Source organism: Pleuronectes platessa, chromosome 20 (assembly GCF_947347685.1).
Source record: "Pleuronectes platessa chromosome 20, fPlePla1.1, whole genome shotgun sequence".
In the NCBI taxonomy this organism is placed as follows: Eukaryota; Metazoa; Chordata; class Actinopteri; order Pleuronectiformes; family Pleuronectidae; genus Pleuronectes; species Pleuronectes platessa.
Window position 1 is genome coordinate 10,849,720 of NC_070645.1, and position 23,540 is coordinate 10,873,259.

Sequence of the window (23,540 nt, forward strand, 5' to 3'; positions counted from 1 at the left end):
CACACACACACACACACACACACACACACACACACACACACACACACACACACACACACACACACACACACACACACACACACACACACACACACACACACACACACACACACACACAAGCGCGGTCAATCATAGTCTGGGGTGACCGTGCGCCATCATGCATCCATCTGAGAAAAGCAACCTCGCAGTATATTACCGACAACACAAAAGGGTAACACAGACACACACACAAACCCAATCACATAGTGAATGCATTTTAAAAGTTTAAAGGCTTTTATGTACTAGTAAACTAGAAAGTAGCAACATCTTCATTTCGCCTTTAGTGATATAAAACACGGAACTTGAACTTTTAATCGTTCTGGCTTTTCAGAATAACTTGACAACTTTTTGTAAATAATTTGAAAATTATTATGAGTATAACTGAAAAGTTTGTCACGTAAAAAAGCTTTTTCAAAACGTGCCAATCTATATTAGCACAAAGAGCAGCATTGCAGGGAGCCAGGCCTCTTAAAGTGAGAACAGAATTGATCTAAATCAAGCATTGGCAGCCGGTGTCTCCTTCTCCGGGGCAGGGATATTGATGAAGGTAAGTGCTATCGACAAATCTGATCTAAAAAACAAATCGCTCAGCGCAGGGTGAATGCTGCTCCGATCAGCGCAAGGTCAACTCCTAATTGTCGCTTCCCCTTCATGTTCTCCTTCAGGACATTTTCCGAATCGCTTCTTCACGCCCGACGGATAACTACCACTGCTTAACATGGACGATGAGGTAATCGCTGAGGGTTAAACCAGCCCGAGAAATTTAACCGTTTTGCACACACACATCAAACCCGGTGTGAGGAAGCTCTCAAATGCAGCTGAAGGCTTGGCTGATTCTATATTTGGCAAATCTGTCCCAATGTGTTGTCTAGTCCATGACAAGGAAATAAATTGAAATGTCAACAAGTTGAACTGAATTCTTCCGTCGAGCCAACATTGAGACATGCTGCTCAGAATTCTCCAGCACTGGCGAGCTTGGCAAAGAAAAAGACAAATGAGCGTCTAATTTCTGATGTTTGATTAAGATCAGAGTTTTTTTAAGGAGATCAAAACTACTCTTTACTTTCAGTTTAAAGCGAAATACCATTTGTTTTTACATACATCCCTTTTCATGCCGTGAATCCCCCCCGATTCATTTATATCAGTTTATAAGTCTGATAAGCAAACACAAAACAGCCGCACATGCACGTGTTCAAACAACCCTGAGTTATATATCTCTGGGTAAGAATTTAGAGTCTACATTACAGTCTTGTTTACCATGCGGCTCTTCCAATTTAGAGCCACTTGATTTATGAAACCCATTGTTTTCGTGCTCTGCATACGACTGGAGTGAGCATTTTCATTTATGAATGATTGAGTGGGTGGATGTGTGTGTGTGTGTGTGTGTGTGCATGCAGGACTGATCACTCTTACCTGTCTATGATGGCACACATGTCCAGGCTGACGTTCTCGAATGCGCCCACGGTGCCCTTCTCCACCGCGTGGAGGTCGGCGAGTTGGTCATCGACCAGGATCGCCTGCATGCAGCCCTGGAAGGAACGCTGGGAGGGCGGGAGCAGGGTCTGCAGGAAATACCCTGAAACCAAGAAACAAACAAACCACAAATTAAAATGTTATCATACACTCCGGGGGGGCAATTAAGTCTGACATCCTTTCCCCAACTTTACAGGTTTCCTGCAGCAATGAAACTAAATTAAGTCTTGTAAATGAAGTAAACAATTGCAAACCGTCTGTCTGCAGAGAGACAGTGATAGAAGAAACTGGGTTACTACACCCTGTGTTGCATTATTAGGACAATACTCCACTGCAAATAGTAGCAGTGCATAATGGTATCAGAATGTGAAAAAGACAAATAAAAGGATGGACTAGTTGGTCAAGGGTTCAAACTAGAGCAAGATAATGACCCAAACCCGAGAGGGAAAAACCATTACAGTCTCCAGACTTCAACCCTGTGAAGCTGGTTTGGGATGAAATGGAGAAAAAGGATGAACTTTTGCATTTATGGGACATAAACCTTCAGATCAATATTTGATTTCTACTGTAGAAAGAACATCACAGGTGTTTCAAGATTCCATGTTTTTTAAATCTCATACAATCGATTCGTTCTTTGCTTTAACTTCAGATTTACCGAGGCATTGAGCTTCAAAATTGGAGGGGTTCAAAAAACGTCTGACCGAAGAATTCATCTAAGGGTGGAGGTGAAGCTTAATAATCAACATACCGACTTAAATAAACCCTGTAGTACGCCCAGACTTGGAGAAACTTGACCATTACTCAAGTTGGCTCCCCTCTTTCCCCAATCCCAAGTGTGACCAGTGCCACTGGAGATTTTGCAGTCCAAAACAAAAGGTGATTTATTTTATGAATCAGGTAGAAACAAAAAGTCAGGAAGAGCACAGCCAATAGAAGCCAAAATCCCCTCTATGTTAGCAGATGGGACAGGGACCAACGAAAAGGTCAAAGTACAAATACATTTACAGGTTATTAGATGCTATAATAACGAGGAGAACCATCGGGATTGACAGTTCAGACTGTTGACTGCAATTGATTGGACGCGAAACCCTGCAGCCCCATGCTACTGTGCAGACTCTAACTGGACTGGCTAACAATGGGAACAGAACTTTTTGATAGAAGCACCAATGTCCAGGAGAGTGTGGCCTCATTTCTGTACAATGCAGGCTGTTGAGACATGTAGTCCCTCTTTATACACAATTTGCTTCTGCCCAGCGCAGTCGTGTAAATGTTCACTATCAAAAAACACAGAGTTTGAGATGAATTACCTGAAAACAGAACAGAGGAAAAGATTTGATAAGGAAAAGGAGCAGGATGCACAGCAGCTTGTGTTTGAACCATCAAGTGTGGGAAGAAGACAATAACAAGGAAAGATGGCTTCTTTTGATCCATGACTGAAAACACAGTGTGGAACAAACACCCTCTACAGAGGAAGACATCAAACTTAACAACAACATTATCCTGGACGAGGACGAACAGCACGACTCGCCCGGTGCTGGGTTATTGTCACTTTCTGCCGCCATGAACCTTCATCAGTCCTCTGGTTTTAGAGCTTCTCCGCAAGGCTCATTAGCCCTTATACCTCCGCTAAGGCCGCAGTAGACGAGAGGACATGTAGGTTTTACTATACACTATACCTTTATGAGATACAAGAGTCAATGGCCCATCCAGACGCAGCACTGGGCCTTGAGTGGAACAGGGACAAGGCTAGGGCAAACGTGTGAGCATATGGCAACAGTGAGAGTGTGTAATAATTATTTTACACAAATGTCTATTGATTTAGAGGAGGTGTGTTTATTTATTCTATGTGCAAATCTGTATTCATGCACCTGTGTATAAGTGTGATGTATATAGCACGTGCACACCTGCAGGTTTTTATTGCAGTGTGCGTGCACTGTGGGATGTGGGAGACGAGAGCCTGGGATTCAATCTTTTTCACAACACACAGGTCACTCATAAAACACTGCCGCTCAATGACATCTTCATCATCGTGATGTTATAAGCTGTCACACTCTCTACCGTGCCTATCAGCCTCGAGGCCAGAGCATCAGAGGCTTATTACAGAGGGCATATGCGCTCTGTGTGTTTGTTTGTGCGGGTCCTGTGTGTTTGTGCACACCAACATAATGGTTTATGTGGCTGGCTGACGCAGCAAGTAGAGCGGCGGGAAAGTAAAAAATGTGTGTGCGGCCGCGTGTGTGCTCGACGCTGGATACATCGTCTGATTTCCCTTTCCACTCCAGAAGTTTCTCCCGTCATCCCCGCCATCTGTCTCTTCTCCTGCCACACCTGTCCGCTGTCTTTCCGGTGGAGTGAGAGAGCGACAGACAGAGAGAAAGGAGGGAGAGGGAAAGAGTGAGAGGGGAGGCAGCAGAAGACGGAGAACAGAGGCGACTACAGCTGGCTGGCAGCACTTTGTGTCCTCTGGATTGCTTATGAATGCAAGGGAGACACACAGCGTTCCTGACAGTTTGGCAGAAGGAACAGAGCAATGCATGGAACCAGGGATTGGTAGATGGTTGTGTTGCTTGGCTTATCTGTTGGGCGTCCCCTGTTTATTTAACTTGAACTAATTTACTGGTCCTTTTGTATGAAGAACATTTTGAAGACATGCACCTAAGCATGTGTTGACATCTCTCAGGAAATCCACTGATTTATGATTAAATACATCCTGGTTTAAATGTGAAATTAATACCAAATTTATATCTACACACAGCTCATATTGCAACGCAGTATTTAAAACCATTTTGGACGCTGCAGGGCCGATACCAGTGTTGATTCAAGCGCATGGGATGTCTGCCATCAGCCACCGCACCTGATGTCTGGAAAGCCACACTTATTTTCAAATCTACACTTAAACCAAACCCCCTAAACCACCACATAGTCTATTCAGAGACGTCCAGCATCCTCTCCTGACTCTTTGCTGTCTTTTTCTCCCTCACACACACACATATACACCGTTTGAAACATTGGCCGAGACAGCCGCCTGTGCCATGTGGCTGGAGACCACCACGCTCCTCAGAAACTGTTTAGCCCCGGCTGTCTGTGCACCGGCCGTTTGTACCGGCTGTCAGGAAACTCCTAGCACTGTGTTGTAAAGGTAGTTATTTAATTCCCAGGGAGAAGCGCTTCAGCCAGAACTTGGGCTGAAGTTACACATATCATCCCATAACAGACGTTTTAGCATTTAAGGTACATTTTAGTCGACACTTAATACTATAATGTTCATATGGACACTGCATTGTAGTAATTTTGATATTACATGCATATCAATTGGCTAAATGAGGAGCTTAATCAATCCACACAGCACTCAAGATTTAAATTTCCTCTTATTGTCACACAGAAGCCAAGTTATCGACCAATGTTATATGCAGTTATTATTTTGTCTTTTCCTGTCAACAAACCAGAAGGCATACTTTTTTTCTCTCTATGCATCTCAAAAATGCATGCATTGTAATATCTAGAAAGCTGTGCATGCATCTTTAGTGACAAACAGGGGAAGATACACAACTAGATTAATGAGCTGGAATCCAACAGAGACAAACACTTGACAAAACAAGGGGCAGATGTGAACATACATCTGTGCATCCTCAAGCTATGCCAGAGCTGAAATCAATGTATCTGTAAAACAAAACAAAAAAATGAATGTCCCCCTGAATAAAGTGTTGCTCTGTGGTTTTAATTTGTAGTATAAACAAAAAACGCTATCTTGTAAGACCCCTAAGGATTTTGGAATGCCAGCAATAATCGCTTGTAGTCTTGCTGGCACTCTATCACAGTCCCCCTGTTGTGCCCAAAGAGCTTCTCTTACAATACACACTGGAGGGCCAGCACCAGCTCTCTTCTACCTGAACACATCAGACAGGCACGGCTGGTTCTCAGGCTGCGGAACACTTGTTTCCACAGCCCAACACATTTAGTGGGGACGTATCTGCTTCCAAAACGAAGGTTGGAAATAATCCAATATGCTCGGAGGTAACAAAAAAATTAAAAAATATTCCCGGGGACGCATTTTCAGAAGTGACTAAAGATGGTGCCAAAAAACAATATGCAGATTTTTTACAAAAATCTGGAAAAGTTGTGCTCATCTACTTAACCACCTGCTGCCATTTCCCCTTGAGCTCTTTCCCTGAAAGGGGACAGATGCAAAAATCACTCATGTCTGTTCAACAAAAATGTTCCCAGTGAGTCTGCAGACCCTCAGGTTTTGAGAGAAGACCCCCCCCAAAATCAGATCTCTCTTCTCTGTTGATGTCAAAAAAACGATCTGCTTAGTTGAGGACCTCCTCCAACCTCTCTGCACTATAAGTCACCATCCAGTAACTTCCCAACCAATTCCACTAACACAAAGATGATGGCTGTATTAACCAGGTTCTGTCCTCAATCTGAAGAAGTAAACAATTGGCACTCACTCTTGAAATAAATCATATGTGAGTGTGATTTTTCTGTATAACGTGCAATAAACTAATAAAGGTTCCATCTCCCTCTCACCTAAAGCCTGGTGCACTCTGGCAGTTTGCTCTAACAAGGGGCAGATTTACCAGGTAATAAAAAATACAACTTCCCTGCAGAGCAAACAAGACATCTGTGTGTGGAACAAAAAGAGTGTAAACTCATTGTGCATCTGTTCATGTACGTGTAAATGACTATCTCAATAATACGCAGTCAAATTTAATAAAAAGTAATTTGTTGGTCAATCACAGCATCACTTTCTGTTGCCTTGAGACAACTATGTGCAAATATTCCAAGACCAACACGCCCATGGGGGCTCAGATGAGTCCAAGTGCATTTGCAATTTTGAACAACGTGGGCGCTGGACTGCAACAAAAGGAGAACTGCGAACATTCCCTCTGGATGCACTTGGCATGGCTCGGCTCCGGGTGGGAGACAGAAGGTGAAAGAAGGTGCAGCAGAAAAGGCAAAGTAGGAGAAAAGCTTTTGGAATGTTGTAGTATGAACCTGAAAATGAGCATATGTTCGCTTAAAAAAAAAACAGTATAACACTGGTAGATAGAGCAGCAGCATCTTCTGGAGCACATTCTAAGGGAACATAACATGTTTGCATATCAGACATCACTCCACAAGTGTCAAGGATGATATGTAGCACCAATGGCAGATGAGTGTGCAGGGTACATCACGCATGTACACACACAGGCGAACATGCACATGTACAGATAGAACAGGCTGTTCTGGGTTAAACGTGGGCGTTAAGAGTCTCAAGGGTGAAGCGTGTGAATTTTTGACATTTCACTCATATCTTGTGAGTATAAACTAAAACAACAAGCGCTAGATTTTGTTACATTCCAGCAGCCAAGTGAAAAAATGCAGATTATGCAGTGAGCAGATCAAATAAATGGTAGTTGAGGCAGCGCTCTCTAAACCAGGATTTGCCAGATGTCCCCTCCTCCCCCTGCTCATTGAAACGAGTGAGCGAGGACCAAACAGTGAATCTGAGAAATAAAAAGTTATTATCAGATCGTTTCACGGTTTCATTCATAAACACGAATAAACACACCCACACCTTTGTATTGTATTACCCTGCAGGAAGGTACCGCATTGCTGGATTTTTTGTGAATGAAGCTGAAGGGCACACATCTCTGTGGTGTGTGTGTCTGTTTGTGTGTTTTTTGTGTGTGTCTGTGTGTGTGTAGCTCAGGCCCACCCTCGGTCAAACTGAGGCTTTCAAATATCAATTTATGTACGCTCATTAAAGGAATGGGAGAGAAAACATGACATTTTGGAAATAATGAAAAAAGACGCAATGAGCTACGAAAAGCTGTGACACTGGAACAACTCAGAAGAGACATAAATTGCAAAGGAAGTGGAGATTGCAAAACAAAGCCGCATGGTCATTTCCCCCACAATTATCAAACACCAGCATGCTTCAGGGCGGAAGACTCCATAATTGATTCCTCCCACAAATTTTGGCCCCTGTTCCTGCAGAGAAAAAAGGGCAGGACTTTTACGGCCCTGCACTTGTGTGTTTGTGTGAGTGTCCATCTGTCTTCCCTCTTGAGAAATTCAATTTGTGGATGTCTCGTGTCAGTCACTTACTAATTTCTCAAAGCGCCGCATCAGGACTGAGAAACTACTCCCCGTAAAATAGGCTTTGGGTTCAGGAGACTGCTTCTAAAAGCAGACGAGAGGAGGAAGGAGGGGTGGAGACGAGAGGAGATGAGGGGGGGAAGGGGTCGACTCGGTTAAAGAGGATAAGGGGGATGAGAGGAGAGGATGAGGGCCAGAAAAGAAGGACGAAACATAAGAGAGAAATTGGAGAGAAGTGGCGAAAAGAAAACAGAGGGGGAGGATAAAAAAAGATGAGGAAGAGGGCAGAGTTGATGGCTGAGTTCTTCTCTCTCCTCGGACATCTGACGTGTAATATCCTGTAACTCTGCAACCTTGGGTTTGGGCAGAGTCACGTGAATTTCCAATGCCAGTGAATCAGAAAGAATAGGGCAGTTACATCTAAAGCTACTTTCTCGCCTTTTTTCTTTTTGTCACTTCAGAAGCAGTGAATCAAAGAAAACAGGGAATAAGGAATGAGTCACTGGAGAGTATGAAAAACAAGAGCAATGTGTGTCTCAGTGAAATCACACTATCTTTTCACCAAACACCTGTCTGGCTCTTATTTTTCATTTTAAAAACACTAGAATTTGGGAGTTATAAAATTATTAACATGACAACTGAGGTTGGGTGCCGGGCTCAGAGTATGATTATTCATGTTAAATGAAATGGTGGCAGATTCCAGCACCTGAGAGGACATCTGGGTGAGAGAAACAGAGCATACAGACACAGAGAGTGGGTGGCAGTAATGCACCATAAAGCTGAAGAAGAAGAGACCAGCGTGACAACATAATGAGGCTGGGCGAGGGGGAGCTGCAAGCACTCACAAGTCTTGTTTCAGTTGAAGCAGACAACGCTCACTGCAATATGTCAGGGAAACACGTACGACATGCGGAGACACAGCAGCTGTGGTCAAACGCCTGCACGCCTGCAGCCAAGGGTTAAAGGAATCGAACCCTCCAGGGACGAAGCCACATAGAGCAACACATGGACAACTTCATCCCCATGTTCAACAAAATAATTTTCTAGGTAGAAAAAGTTGCTGTTGGATATATCTGAGCTTTTTTTCACTGTCGTAGTAGCTTTTAGAAGATGGACGCTAAAGTGTCTCTATCGCCACCTGGTGGCTGGCTTCCATAAGGGTTTTAATCCTCCCATGTTAACTGATGGGATGTTGACCAAACTAAAACGAAGCCATCAAATACATTTTTACCCAAAAGCTGTTTCTGCCATTTTCGGTTGTTAGGATCACGCTGATGTATGTTCAAGTGCGAATAGTTGGTTTTAATTATATATTTGATGAACATGAATCATGGTTATTGAGAGCTGAGACTGACTCGCGATTGGTTGAGCCCATGTACTGTGCTGATGGGAGCGTGCTACCGTGGCTACATCACCTGATTGCTACTGTGCAGATTCCAAATGTGCAAAGTGGCAGCTGTATCATACCGTGGATCATTTTCAATGGGATAGTAATGTAGCGTCGCTGAAGAGGTGTCGTCCATGGCCAACGCTCCAATACTCCTCAACAACATGCAAAAGTTGCATTCAGGACTTTCGATGACCTCTGAAATCTTAGCATGGAACCAATCGGAAGTGAAGTGCAAGGTAATATCAGAAGTAAGTAAGCACTGCAACAAGAACATGAAGGAAAAGTGTTACATCTAGAGAAAGAGTGAAAAAGGTGTCAATGGTAACTGAGGCTGGATTTCAGGTAGCGGCTTCAGTACCGTCTCAGTTCAAATGAGAACGATACCCGACCCCAATAAAATCTGCACATTACAACGCCATAAACTTGATAGGAATATGGAAGAAGAGAAAATGTATTAGCTGCAACATTTGCACAACCTCCAACTCCGTGTGAATGGTACTTGAGCTGCATTACGTCCCATCACAGTCATCACAATACATTAAACATAGCCACTTATGCAAATGAGGTGATTTATTACGTTAATTAAAACAGCCATTAGCATTTTTCAGCCTGGCTGTGTTAATATTACACATCAATGGTATTAATATTAATGCTGTCTAAAAGCATTAAGTAGCTCTGTTATGTTTAAAAAAAAAATCTGGTTTCCTTAATTAAAAAGGAATATTTATGTGTCAATGTACTTAATGAAATCTAACAGATCAACTGCTGCAAAGAGGGGATCCTGTGGTTTAAATTCTGTTTCCCTTTTTGTCTCAGCTCAGACGTGATCTTCACAGGTTGTCGGACAAACAAACAAACAGTAGCCGGCTATATTTCTATTTTTCGGAGCCGGGCAGTGAAAGAACATTACTGATCTCTGGCTGATTGTGTTTTTCCATGTTTCACATTTAATGGAGACAGAATTGATAGTCGGGGGGGGGGGGGTATTCTGTCCGCTTTGAAAAGGTAGGGCCACTGCTGCATTGCCCGCCTTCACACTCGCTCGCTCACTCGCTCGCTCACTCGCTCTCTTTCTGTTTGATTAAGCACTGAACGATAATTATCACGAGTATCGCTGCTGTGGCAACGACCTTTGTGTGATGTGCAAACTGTTTGTTTGGATGTTGTAATGGGAAAAATTACCCATCACACACACGTTGCACCGAACCCCTCTCCCTCCGATCAGATCATACAACATACAGACACTGTTTAGATCCCTGCATATGTGTGGCAGGAGCTGTGGTACTAATTAGATCTAATTCCCCTCAATGTGTCAATGGGCCGTGCTTAATAAACAGCATGCCTCAGTGGGAACAAAACTGAAAATAAAGGATATACAAGGAGACAGCAGGTCGAACCCTCCTCTCCCCCAGCTCCCGGATTCATGTTTCATGCAGAGCAAACACAACATGCAGGTCCGGTAAAATGAAGAGAAGACAACAGAGGAATAAATTACAGCGGGTGTATTCTTACTCTACTGTCAAACGGGGAGCGTGTAGAGCCGCAGCAAACAATTGGATGTGATTACCCGGTGGTGGCTCGGCAGCGTTCGCTCTGTTCAGCAGGTCTGTGTGGTCACCGATCGAGCGCGGCTGCCAACGCACACGCGAGGCAGATGGTGACCTGGATGGCTGAGCCTACTCAGTCCTACCGGCAATTATCTGAAGCCTCGGCCCGTAGACAAAAGAACGCGGCTCGTTCGCGGTACTGAGGGGCTCCTCCGCTAATTGTGGCGTGCTGACAGGAGAGACTCGGTGACACAGAAAGTGCAGATGGAATACAGTTAGAGAGCTTTAGGACGGCTTAATGTGCTCGGCCTCCCTGACTCATCAAGCGGAGCGATCGGAGAGAGAAGCTGAGGGCAAGGCAAAGAGCAAGCTATCCTTTGTGCAGCCCGCAGTGTAATTCAGTTACCTCGTGGCTCAGATGGAAATTAGCCTCAGAATGTGATGGGGTGGAGTGTTTTCAATAGATTCTTTCTATAGTCTGTCTCTGTGTGTGTGTGTATCATTGTCCTAATGAGGGAAAATGTCATCTGTGAGGTCCTGGTTAAGGTTAGTGGTATTATGAGAATTTGATTTGGTTGAAGTTTGAAATGCACAAATCTGTGTTTGTGTTTGTGGGGATAGTTTCAGGTCGTTAGGTAAAAAAAACAAACACATACTGTATTCATACAAATTCACAGACATGCTCACTCACACTAAACAACACACATACACAGGCACACACACACAGACACGAGTAAGACCAACCTGTTAGAGCCAAAACAACCTGCACATACATACAAAACGTTTGAAATGAGACAAAACATTTCTCCCCACAACTTCTACCCCGTGCCTGTGAAGCAGTTGCCTAAATATCACTTTATACTCAGTGACATATGTAATAATCAGCAGATTTGTATCGCCTGCAGACTTCAAACTGCTGTTTACCACCGTGCAGGCTCCCTGCTCCTCGGCTTTCATTGTGTCATGTAAAATTAACGAGTTAAACCCCAGTCACAGTCTCAGCCAATTCAGCCGCAACACTTCCACTGTTAGCGGGTGGGAATAAACCCTGTAGTGAACATTTCTGCATTGTGGAGACTCATGTATGTGTGTGGGGGGGGGGGGGGGGGTATACGAGTGTGGAAGCCACCAAGTGAAAGATTTGCTTCTTAGCGGACAAATAGATACATGTGAATTGTTTGTGCTCGGAGACCTGTATTCACTATGCCTATGTACAGGTACTGTGGTTTTCACATGTGTGTCCTGTTGTCAATTCATATTACACAAATAGTGCAACTCCTTTAAGGGATTGTTTGCTGTGTAAGTTGTGTGCATAACGAGAGTTGCTGTGTGGCTGAACTAAGCAGTATACCTGTGATCTATCTGCAGTGTGTATGTGCACTTTAGGCCATTTGTCTGTAAATAAATTGAAATACTTTTTATATTCTCTTTCCATTGCTCGGGTCAAAATGAAAATGATAAGTTCACCTCATGTTTCTAGATTCTCAGAGCCTGTTCACACTAATGCAGATATTTGACCAAACAAACTTTTTTTCTCTGAGGCCTTTTGTTTCAAGTCACTCAAATGGAGAGTCTAACAAACTCTCTTTTATAAAAGTCAGCTCCTTTGCCGCCTTCAAGGGTGACAGACATTACAACATTACAGAGATCCTCTCCTGTCAGCCGCTATTGATTCCCAGCTCAGTTTACCAAAACCAATAAATCACCAATTGGATCAAAACGGAGACGAGGGGGTGTTAAGGGCGGAGAGGGGAGAAAGAAACCTGAAAGAGGAAAGATAGAGGGAGACGACAGGAGAGATTCGGAGTGAAGGGAGATAAGAAATGATAAAAGATGAAGTGTCAGTGGTGAACTTAGCTTCCAGATTAAACTGGTTCAAACAATGCAACAGGTTTTAATTACTCAATGATTGCAAATCCAGTAGCACAGAAAAGCTTCACAAACTTTCATTTCATTAATAAAAAGTACAGCGGCATAATGGACTTCGAGGATTCATTGAACAGCAGAGGGGAGTAAATTAAGATGGACAACAGAATAAAACAATTTGGAGGTGTGTGTTGTGTGTGTGTGTGTGTGTGTGTGTGTGTGTGTGTGTGTGTGTGTGTGTGTGTGTGTGTGTGTGTGTGTGTGTGTGTGTGTGTGTGTGTGTGTGTGTGCGTGTGTGTGGGAGGTGCTCTGATCCTTATTGACTGGCCTGGGGAAATGGATTAGCTTGATGGAGGAGATTGTGCTCAGATCGAGAGAGTGAGAGGGACAGAGGCCTGATGGAGATATCAGAGCCTGGACTATTTCTCTCAGTTACTGGAATGTTAAAAGGTGCCCACACAACCGACACACACACACACACACAAAAGTCTGACATGCACATTACGCTACGAACCATCTTCCAACAGACGGACAGCGGTGTCTGGCCTCATTAACCTGCGGCATCTTCCAAATTCAGATAGATTGTGGCTGCAGCAGGTGGACACGTGTGTGTGTGTGTGCATATCTGGTAGACAATGGTTGTGTCTGTACTCTTGCAAGACGAACAACTCAAATCTGGCCACTGGGATACAGGGTTATAGTGAGATAAATGATATATTAAGCCAAAAATATTGCGCACACACACACACACACACACACAGCTCAAATTCAAAAGTTGCACTCAGCCCTGTTTCACTGTAGACTTACAGCTACACATATATAGAAAAAAATAGCCATTAGAGGTTCTATGGAGGTTATGAGTTATTTACATCACCTTCACCTGGTTAGTATACTAACTTTAGTTGAAGAAGAGAGGAGATAGAAGACATTGGTATTGCTGACCACTTGTGGAGACAGCTCTTGGCAAGTAAAGGAATCAAGTTTGATGTTAAACCCTCCACTTTTCTGATAGATAATATGTACGAACAGCAAATATTTACAAACCATCCCTTTTAACAGTACCAACAAATATATATAAAAAACTGTCAAATGGATTTTGTTATGTTTGTAATACATACATTTTTACTACAAAATTGATAAAAACCTTCATAACATACATACGTCATCAAATGTCAAATTATTCCAGGATGACCGAAACAAACACCCTCCATTTTTCACAATGTCCCTACTTCTCCAACGTAGTGAGAACACAACATGTGATGGACTCACACTGCACAGGAGTGTCATCGTTCTATGTGTGGTGGGGGTGCTGGGGCGACCCTTACCTCCCAAGTGATAGGTTCCCCCGGTGTTGATGGAGAGAGGTGAGGTGGAGCGCACAGCGGACGCCTCGTCGCCATCTATCATCAGCATGGCGAAGTTCTCCTTGGCCACCAGACGGATCGCGTGCCACTGTCCATCGTTGAAGCCGGAACCTGGAGGTCACAGAGAAGAAAATGTCTTCAGAAAAAACACACACACTGTACAAAAGTCTCACTTCAAAATATACTGCTCCCAAAGGTTTTACTTGATTTCGGATTTTGTGTGACAGAATCTCAAAAGAGACTTTTAAATGATAACATCACATTCGTTCATTTCTTTATGGACATCACACGGATGAAACGGAGCAACTGACTCAGATATTTTCTTTCTCTCCCTTCGGATAATTTCCTGTGAATGTCCAGAGTTTAGTTCATGTCTCGAAGCAGCAGTATTATTACGGAAGAAATCTGAACATCAACAACCTGATTTACAGTAAAGTGCACTGGATATATCATAATGGGAGGTCACAGGTGGTCAAACTAGGAAACAACATTTCTGTCTGTGATATGTACGTCTCACTGTTCAGCCTCTGTTTTGTTATACACACAGAATGTATCTTTTTCTCTACAGAGATTGATTTTCTCCGTTTCTTATGCATCCACCTCAGCGAACGTGGCTTCAGACATTAACCCAGGATCATCCCCCCGCCTCCACCACTTTTAGATTCACACGTAATGCATACCCTCATAATGCACCTCAAATGTTCTCCACTTTCTCCCCACATCTCTCGCTCCTTCGTTTTCTCTCCCTCCCCGTTTTAGCCGAGTGCATCTTCCGGTCTCAAGGCCCCCGTGTCCCGACTCCATTAACTCTCAGAGAACGCTCTCCACAGGACGCAGAGTGCCGGAGTGCATGCGTGTGTTCTCTATCTGCGCCTGCTGTACACGAGTCTGATATGTGCACACGTCAATGTAGCATGCGTGAGCTCGACGTGGGTGTGTTCGTGCAACTTTTGTGTTCCCCTTCTCTTTCTCTTCCCTCGTCGCTGGGCTCCATTAAATATGAGTGATGTTTTGGAAAGGGACATTACTAGTGGAGCCGCGAGAGGAGCCGGCTCACTCTCATCACCCTCTCCTCTATACATCACCTCTCACTGACACCGATCTCTATTCATCCAAGCCTTTCTCTCCGTCCCAGATTCTTTCTTTCATCCCCTTCTCTGTCTGTCTTTTCAGGCATTTCTGCATTTCACCTGTCCCTCTCGCATTCCATCTCTACACATCTCTCCTCTTGTGGCCATCAGCCGCAGTGACCGTCTTTTTCAATTTCGGCTCAGCTTAGTGCTTCACTGGGTATAATACATCGACAGTCGGGACACTGTAGCAAAGTTCAAGGCACGGCCACGTGTAAATCAGTCTTGGCACAGTGCACATATGTGTATATAAGTCAATCCATACTGTGCGCACCTTGGCTCGCTGTGTGTGTCAATACAGTCCAACAATGTGTGTAAGAGAAGAAGGCAACCTTCGCTTTGTGTGTGGCAGATTCCATCTAGGCTGCCTACAAGGCACTATTTGACATTGTTTATTTCCTCCCAGAATGCACTAGAAAATGCTGGCTTTCATGTTAGCAGGGAGTCTACACTAATTAATCTCTATCAGCAGGGTGCCTATGTGTACCTCCTGTGTGTGTGTGTGTGTGTGTGTGTGTCAGAGCAGTGACCAAAGAAACCAAGAGCCAAGATGACCACCTGCTAAGGGGTGTAATCGCTGTGGCCTCGTTCAGGACTATGCTGGTTAAATATGCACGCACGCACATGCAAACACACACACAAACAAACACAGACACACACACACACACACCGCAAACAGGAAGGCCATTAAGCCTAACATTTTCCATCAGCGCTGTCAGACTGAAATAAAATGACAGTTTAACATTTCACTGTAATTGCACTTGAGAACCGAGAAGTAATAACGGGACAAAATAAGAGGCTGCGTCTGTTTTGGCTCGACGACCACAAAGAAGAGACTTCTGGAGGAAAGCGACCTTGATGTGCTCCTTCACTGACAATCACATTTTTGACTACATACTGGTTTGGTGTAATCACTATCACGCTCTCCACCCCAGCCCGTCCCTCTCCATAACCCCTCGAAGGTAATGGAAAATATACTCCTGCAACCTTGTGTTCCCTCATCTGTTTTACATCACCTGCAATGGCTTTGAATGATGAGCTTATCAGTGATAGCAGTGTTACAAGTGCCCGAGGAAACACACACACACACACAAACACACAAATATGAACAGAACCAGTTGCTCTCTATATGCACACACCCCAGACACACATGCTTAAAACGCGAACATGCCATATGTAGGTGCAGATAACGAAGGAGGAGTGGACGAAGGAGAGGAAGAGGCATGTTCAGATTCGGTGAGATATGGCTGTTTGGCTGATTCCTGGGAGATTGTTATTCATAGGCAGGAGCCTGATAACAAGAGGAGACAGGCGGACCAGTCACTTCACTCTAGTTCTGTTGGGACTTAACTGAAAATGAAGAAATCGCAACATGGGATCAATTGCATCATGTTAAGCCCTCATTTTGAATATTTGAAAAACATTCATCATTGTTGAAAAAACAAGTTCCCAAATGACAAATAACTCTGACATTAGTTAATTGAACTATTTTAGAATTTAAGGAAGATGCTTAACCAAAAATTAGATCAATTGTCCGTCTCTGCAAGGAAAAAATGTTTCAGGCTCGATACTTGTTTCTTGTTGATTCTCTCTGAGGCTTTAAAAAAAAACTAAAAACAGAATGAATGAAAAACTTCTCTCTCGCATGTTAAATAATGTGAAAATGTAATTGTTCCACCCTCTGATCTGGAGCCCCACCAAAAGTAAACATGGTCTTCCTGGGCCATGCCCCCCCCCCCCCCCTCCTCCCTGAAATTTCATGGAAAGCCGGTGAGTTTTGTGTAATCCTGCTAAAACAAACGAGCGGAGTAAAAAAAATAACCTTCTTGGTGGAAATAGAAATACCATCATGTAATGGAGTACAATTTATTATTTATGTCAGCAGATGCATTAATTCTATTGAGTTATATTTGGAGGTCTTTTCTTTGTTCATGTAGAAAATACACATTCTGTATCTTGAGTCTAAAGCCGACGACAAGCTGCAGAAACATGACATAATACCATCGGCGTAAACAAGACAAGCATTGATGTTTGAGAAATTATGTTTTTAGGTAATATTCTATTCAGCTACCACGAATATTGGAAGGACTCTTTCTTATACAAACTATGTGGGCATTGCCTCAGCCTATCCTCTCAATACAGTCAGGGACACGCTGCTTGTACCGACTCTGCTCGATACAAATTATAAAAGAGAGTCATCCTTGAGCGCGCTCGCTCACAACACCTGTGGTCACGGGGAGAACATGTCAGTTCAAGAAATAAATATATCTGTTTCCACTTCATTTCATAAAGGGATATCTAGAGAGGCGAGGTTGGCTGTAGCTGCTGGTGTTGCTATTCTCTCCGTCTGTCTGTCTGTCTGTCTGGGACGTGGGCTCAAGGAGAGGGCAGAGGCGCCGACCAAGGTTTACAGACAAGAGGCAGGAGTAGAGGGGGAGTTCTGGGATGAGCCGAGAGCTCTGAGAGACATGGCGGGGGAACAGAGGGAGGGACTCGGGAAGAGCGAGGCCGAACTACAAAACCCCCCCGGAGATTAAGTGGCTGAGGTAGAGAGACAATCGACGAGACTTTCCGGGTGTAGCAGGGATCCAACGATCAATAATGAAAGATCATTTTTAAGTCGTCCGTCAAATCATCTGACATTTCATTTCATCTCGAATAGGAATTGAATAAGATACACTTTATTATCAGAATTTTGTTTTGCACACTTAGCCGTACACTGTTCCACATTAATGACAAGATGAATGATGAATGGTCTGTATTTATGAAGCACTTTTTTTTTAGCCTTGATGGCCCTTCAAAGCTCTCACAGAACAAGTTTGCCTTTCATCCATTCACAGAAACATTCATGCACCTTTCTCTATCAAACATGTAACAAGAAATTGCCCCAAAAAACTGTCTAACTGTCTATGTGTTTTAAAATAGCTCTCCTCCTGTTATAAAACCAACCATGCTCGGCACCAGCAGAAGGGACAATTCAATAAAAAGGCTTTTATGGACAAGACAAGTTGGAAATGGTGTCATATCAACACCAATGACAAACCCAGAGTGGATTTTTTTTTTTTATGAATATGCTGAGGGACACTTCTTCAGACAGCTTTGGTTAAAAAATGTTCATTCCCAGCCTTTAGGATATTTCAGTGATGAGCTCCAGAATGACAGCGACTGCAAAACAAGCTGACAGCAATTACTGTGACTGAACAGCAGCTCCAGAAGAAGAAGAAGAAGAAAAGAGGAGTGGGCCAATTATAGGTAATTAAAACTAAATCTTGAAAGAGCAAGTTGAAGTAAAAAAAAACCAACAACAACATTGTCTTTCATGCTTGAAGTCCAAACGACACGAGTGGCATCCCTGCTTTCTAAGAAGGCAGCAGCGAGAGGGAGGTGGAGAAGAAAGAAGTGACAAGACGCAGAGAAGGAGATGGAAGTTTCCAGGACTGAACCACAGCACAAGAACAAAGTGGATGAGAAACTGAAAACTTAGACCACAAGTACATAAACACAACACACACATAAATATTTCAACTTGTTATTGTTGAAATATTTTTTTTAAATGCTACTTTCTAACCATTAAATTCTCTTATTTTGGTCAAATAATCAGTTTTTTGTTTCATTCCTTATTCACCCTATCTATAAAGATGACTTTCTCTGCTTGCTTGACTACTGGCTTGATCATTTACTGTATCACTCTAGCAGCAGTGAGTGCATGAGAGATAGACAGAACCGAGCTCCCTGGTTCTTTACTGTCCCACATATCTTTACAGTAGCTGTCAAAGGAGTCAACTACTTTTGATTCACTCCCCGAAATGGACGGCCGTAAATTTTATACCATAATAATCAAGCAATTGTCCATAATTCTGAGGCAGCTAATACATTCAGTGCTAATGCATTACATCGACAGCTAGCAATGTCAGATTTATGACGATGCTATCTCATTGAGCACCTTCCAGGTTTCCTGTTGTACCCTCTGTGACTTTGACATAAAAGCTGGGTCGCATCCTTCTGAGGCGCCGTTTGAAGACCAATTGCTTCACAGCAATGCAACTAGACTGTCCCATTTCAAAGGATCCTCCAAATGCGTCCTGTAAGCGAAGGCTCCAAGGGCTGGGATTCATTGCGCCTTGGCGACAAACCATTTTTCTTGCCAACCGGCGCCAGCAAGAGAAGAGAGATGTCCAATACACGAGTATCTCAACAGTGTAACAACATTTAAGTCCTAATCTGTGACTTTCTGTTTCCTCCTTGATCCTCTCAAACTGCAGAAGTTACTTATATTCACAAAGTAAGGACTCTGACTGTTGTTTGCCACAATTAAGACAAGCACATTACCATCAATAACCAATACCCTGCCGTCCTCAACTGCCTCCTGTTATGAAAGGATGAATGGTATTTTTGTTCCCAAGGTTTGGGATGAAATAACAGGCGTGAAGGAATCAACGTGTGCAGCTATAATGATTTACAATAAGCATTGAAATGTGCTAATCCCTCAAAATTCTGAAAACTATAATGAATAAACTGACACGGTTTACAGCATTTCAAAAAATATGCTTTAACAAACCTTCACTGATAGAGCAAACATTAATATTTTACAAATTATTTGGCTTATTATATGATGCTGTAAACCGTCTGTGACCTTAATCCAACTAACCCACTTACTGCTGTAGTAATTGATATATTCTAAAAACGCATTTAACAGCTTTGTCTCACACTGACCTTGAAAATTGTGAAACATAAAGAGAAAGGATAATTTCTTTATAAGTCACATTTGTTTTGCATTGTTGTGCCACAAGTACATTTCTAATGATATGAACAGGACCACTGCATGAACAAATACTGTGGGAGTTGATTTTGCTTTCCAAATGTGTATAAGTCTTTGCAGTTTGGATTGGCAATAAACTCAGGCTGTTGAATTCAGGATGGAGTTAAATGACACAAACATTGAATAAAGATGTGATACTCGGTTTCCTATTTCCACTAGAGCCGTGACATAGTTCACATTGCAAAGTCTGAGGTCTAAGGTGTAGCAACACAGTTTAGTTCTAAGTGAACCACCTCAAGTACGAAGCAGTTATTACCATTGTAAGAGTGTCCGATTTTGAAGGTAAACGGATTAAAATGTAGTCGGTGCAAAATTTGTTTGACTGAACAGCAGCTGCTGAGGCACTGACAGTCAATTTGGGTCTTTTTGGAGACCTACTTAACTGAGTTTCCCACTGCTGCTTTCACTGTTCCGTCAAATTTTGACATGCATGGGCTCAGGTAGAGGGTGCCGGAGGACATTTTGTAAAGCGTAAAGGGTCTGAGAGGATGCACAAGGAGACAAGGGGCAGGCAGACCGGCACTATCACCACCGACATCTCAGCTGAGTCGAAGGCGTGGCGAAACATGGAAATAGAGCAGAGGGAAGAGCCGACTGTCATCGACACTCAGCTTCAGTGTCAGAGGGACGAAGCGGCTAATGTGCAGAGGGAGAGCACAGGCAAACCCAGTTCAGAGCTATAGAGTAACACTGGAATAACTGTAATCTGCTACAGGTGTTCAACCGAATAACTCAGATGAAGCTGTTGTCCTCCGAATCGTTTGTTTTTTTCCTTTTGTTCAGAGCCATTACCGGCGATTAGGTAATAACGCACACAAAATTAATAGTGGTTAAGGCTTTGGAATGGCAAGCATAAAAGAAGCCTCCTGTGTGGAATTCCTGTGGCTAGGTGACTCCTCCCTCCACCCCAGGGCTCCTTCCTAACACCATCTCTGTCGCTCTTTATACTCAATGTGTCACCTGACCTCCACCTTTGCTCCTTGGTAAAAGTCGTATCCGTCACAAGAGGTTTTGTGACAAAATAAAACGTGGCTGTTCGGAAATTCAGATTTTTTTTTTATTGTTTCATATCCCTGGAGGTCAGGTTGGGGATATTATTTCTGTAACCTTATCATTCTGCTCCTCTTTTGTTACTGAGTTTCCTTTCTCCTCCCATCTCCTCTTTGTATACCTCCACCCCCTCCTCTCCTCTTCCCTCTTCTCACTTTCCGCCGGTTTCTATTCTGTATCGATTTTGGATGTACAGTATAAATGAATTTTGTCTGCTATGAATTTATGGGGCCCTCCAGCATCCATAAATTTATCCTTCTCGATCTCCTCCAGTCCTAAATATTCGCTCCTCCGAGATACTCTGTGGAGCTTTGCATGTCTTCACCAATGGCAATATTTGAGCCGCACAAAGCCTGAGAATATGACATATTAAGCCTCGCCCGCATGCACAAACACATGCACGAGCAGAGACACACACACACACTGAGCACTCAAGGGGAATGAAACAATATAACATTATAATCGGGGGGTGGCTGTAGTTTGTGTTTTTCCCCTAAAAATCTGAGCCTGAGGCCTTTCCATTATTGTAATGCCTTACGCTTGCTATTTGCAGTGTGCTAGTAACCATGTGTGCGCGAGTGTGTGTGTGTGTGTGTGTGTGTGTGTGTGACTTATAGTAATTCTGCATCTCAAAGGAACTGATGATATTACTTCTAGCGGAGTTGATGGGTGCACACACACACACCCACACGCACACACACATACATTTTGAACGTGGCAAAATATTTCTACTTCTTACATTCATGCTGCCTGTGCCTTTGTGCCCTTTTCATATGAGCCTCACCTCTGAATGAGAGGGATTTGGTTGGAATGACAGATTTCCCCGGAGGTATCAAATACGCCAATTTACAGAAAAAAATGATAAAAAGAATAAAGAAGTGCAAACATTTATTTAGAATAAGAGAGCGAAGCAGATGAAAATGTTATTTTTGCATTATAAATGCCTCTTTCAAGAAGCCCTTACAGAGAGAAACATCAATAAATTAAATAGACAAACAATATTTGTGATGCTAATATGCAAATTATATGACATATATTAGATGAAAGGCAAAAATGGCACTATTTAACTGCTGGAGTGGAGGGTGAGCGCAGCACAGTGAATACAATTGGCGAATGAGCTTCCTGTTGTCAAACAAACAATTCTAAATTTACCCTACGTCACTCGTCAGCTGAATTCATCATTACGTCGCCTTCCCGTTGTATATCACTGTCGACAGCGTGAGAGGAAGTGCGAGGGCTAAATCATATTTTCATCTTTTCCCGCAGCTACAATTATATATTTAAATATTAAGATTAATTAACACCGCATCCTTCATCTTCCTAGAGAAAATGCAAAAGCATATTTTCACACTTTGTTGTATGATAACTTTTAAAAGCATTCAATTTCTCAGACTCCGCTAACGCACTGGACACAGAGTGAGTATTGTTTCCATTGAACCCATCCTGGTGCCCAATAATTTGATAATGAATCAAGATGGTGATCAAAACGAAGCGTCTGCATACAACTTCAAAACAAATGGCAGCACTCATCTGGTTTCTGTATCAGGTTTGCAAAGAGCCTCTTTCCCATTGACTTTGGTTTATTGGATAATTTCCTAGTAGATCATGTGGAAAAACGAATTTCAGTTTAGCGCATTCAAATATACACATTCCAGTACTACCTAAGGAAAGGTGTTGAGAAACGACAGCAGAAGAAATGAGAGCGCAGTGGAAGAGAGTTAATGAATAAGTAAAAGGAATACGATGGGAAAATTAGATCAGAGTCCCTGCAGGAATCACAATCGAGTACCCTCTATTAACGCACAATGACACACACATACATCTAATCTGCAGTGGTGTCTCAATGGCCTCATCTTCCCTTTAGTTTCATTTTCCGACTCTCTGTTTTAGATGGGGGAGGGGGGGGTTGATGAAATGACAGAAGTTTTCTCAGAGGAGGGAACAGGACGTTTTACGCAGGTCACAGGTCGATAGCCCTGGGACAAGCACTTGCCATCGCACACACAGACAAGACCACACATCAGTGGACACACACATTTTGAGTGAGCTTTAAGCAGGAAGGCCAAAGGAATCCTGCGACCAATAGAGCCAGAGAGCAGAGACAAGAACCCAAATCCTCTCGTTGAGCCTTGATATACTCCACTGGATAATGCATTAGCAGACAATTGTCCAGCATTAGTGACACAATGTTGGAATTAATGGTTGTGTGATTAAAAATGTCAGTTCAACAGTGTTTTGTAGATTTTATTTGAAAGTAGGTGGGACATTTGTTCACCGCTACCTGTTAACACCATGTGATGAAGAAGTGTTTGTGCGCACTAACGTGTTTTATTTTATATTGTCAGTTTCTAAGACTATTCGGGGTGCGGATAAGAGCCCAGACAAAAAAAGGAAAATCAAAGACTGATGAATTATTGGCAGAAAGTGTGCCTCCTGGCGAGGCCTCTGTTCATTGGGATTTGTTCCCCAGTGAGCTCACACAGAATAATGATTGTTCACATGCCCCAGTTTGGATCTGGTAAAGAGGCAAATTAAGCTTTTCTTATTCATTTATTGTTATATCTTTTTTGCATATTTCTAGAGTTAAGCTCTAATTCACTTTCTAGCAATTTGTGTCTGTAATCTGATCTATTCAGACCTGATCAATACAAAATACGTTGTATATTATCACACTTTTATGTTCCTTTTTTATAGTATAGCCTCCTTTGTGTCATCTCCTGTTGAAATAAAACTGAGCTGGAGCTGAGACTATGAGGTTTGACTGTCTGCAAGGACAGG

The 23,540-nt window shown here is 42.9% G+C and overlaps 1 protein-coding gene across 1 annotated transcript in view; it reads right to left on the minus strand.

Annotated features, from left to right (window-relative positions):
* cntnap2a (contactin associated protein 2a) overlaps positions 1-23,540 on the minus strand; it is a 314,161-nt gene that overhangs the window by 107,231 nt on the left and 183,390 nt on the right. The window contains exons 10-11 of the mRNA XM_053412914.1: positions 13,725-13,874; positions 1,453-1,615 (exon numbers count right to left, since the gene is read on the minus strand). Of these exons, the coding sequence (XP_053268889.1) occupies positions 1,453-1,615; positions 13,725-13,874 (313 nt within the window). The remainder of the gene's footprint in view (positions 1-1,452; positions 1,616-13,724; positions 13,875-23,540) is intronic.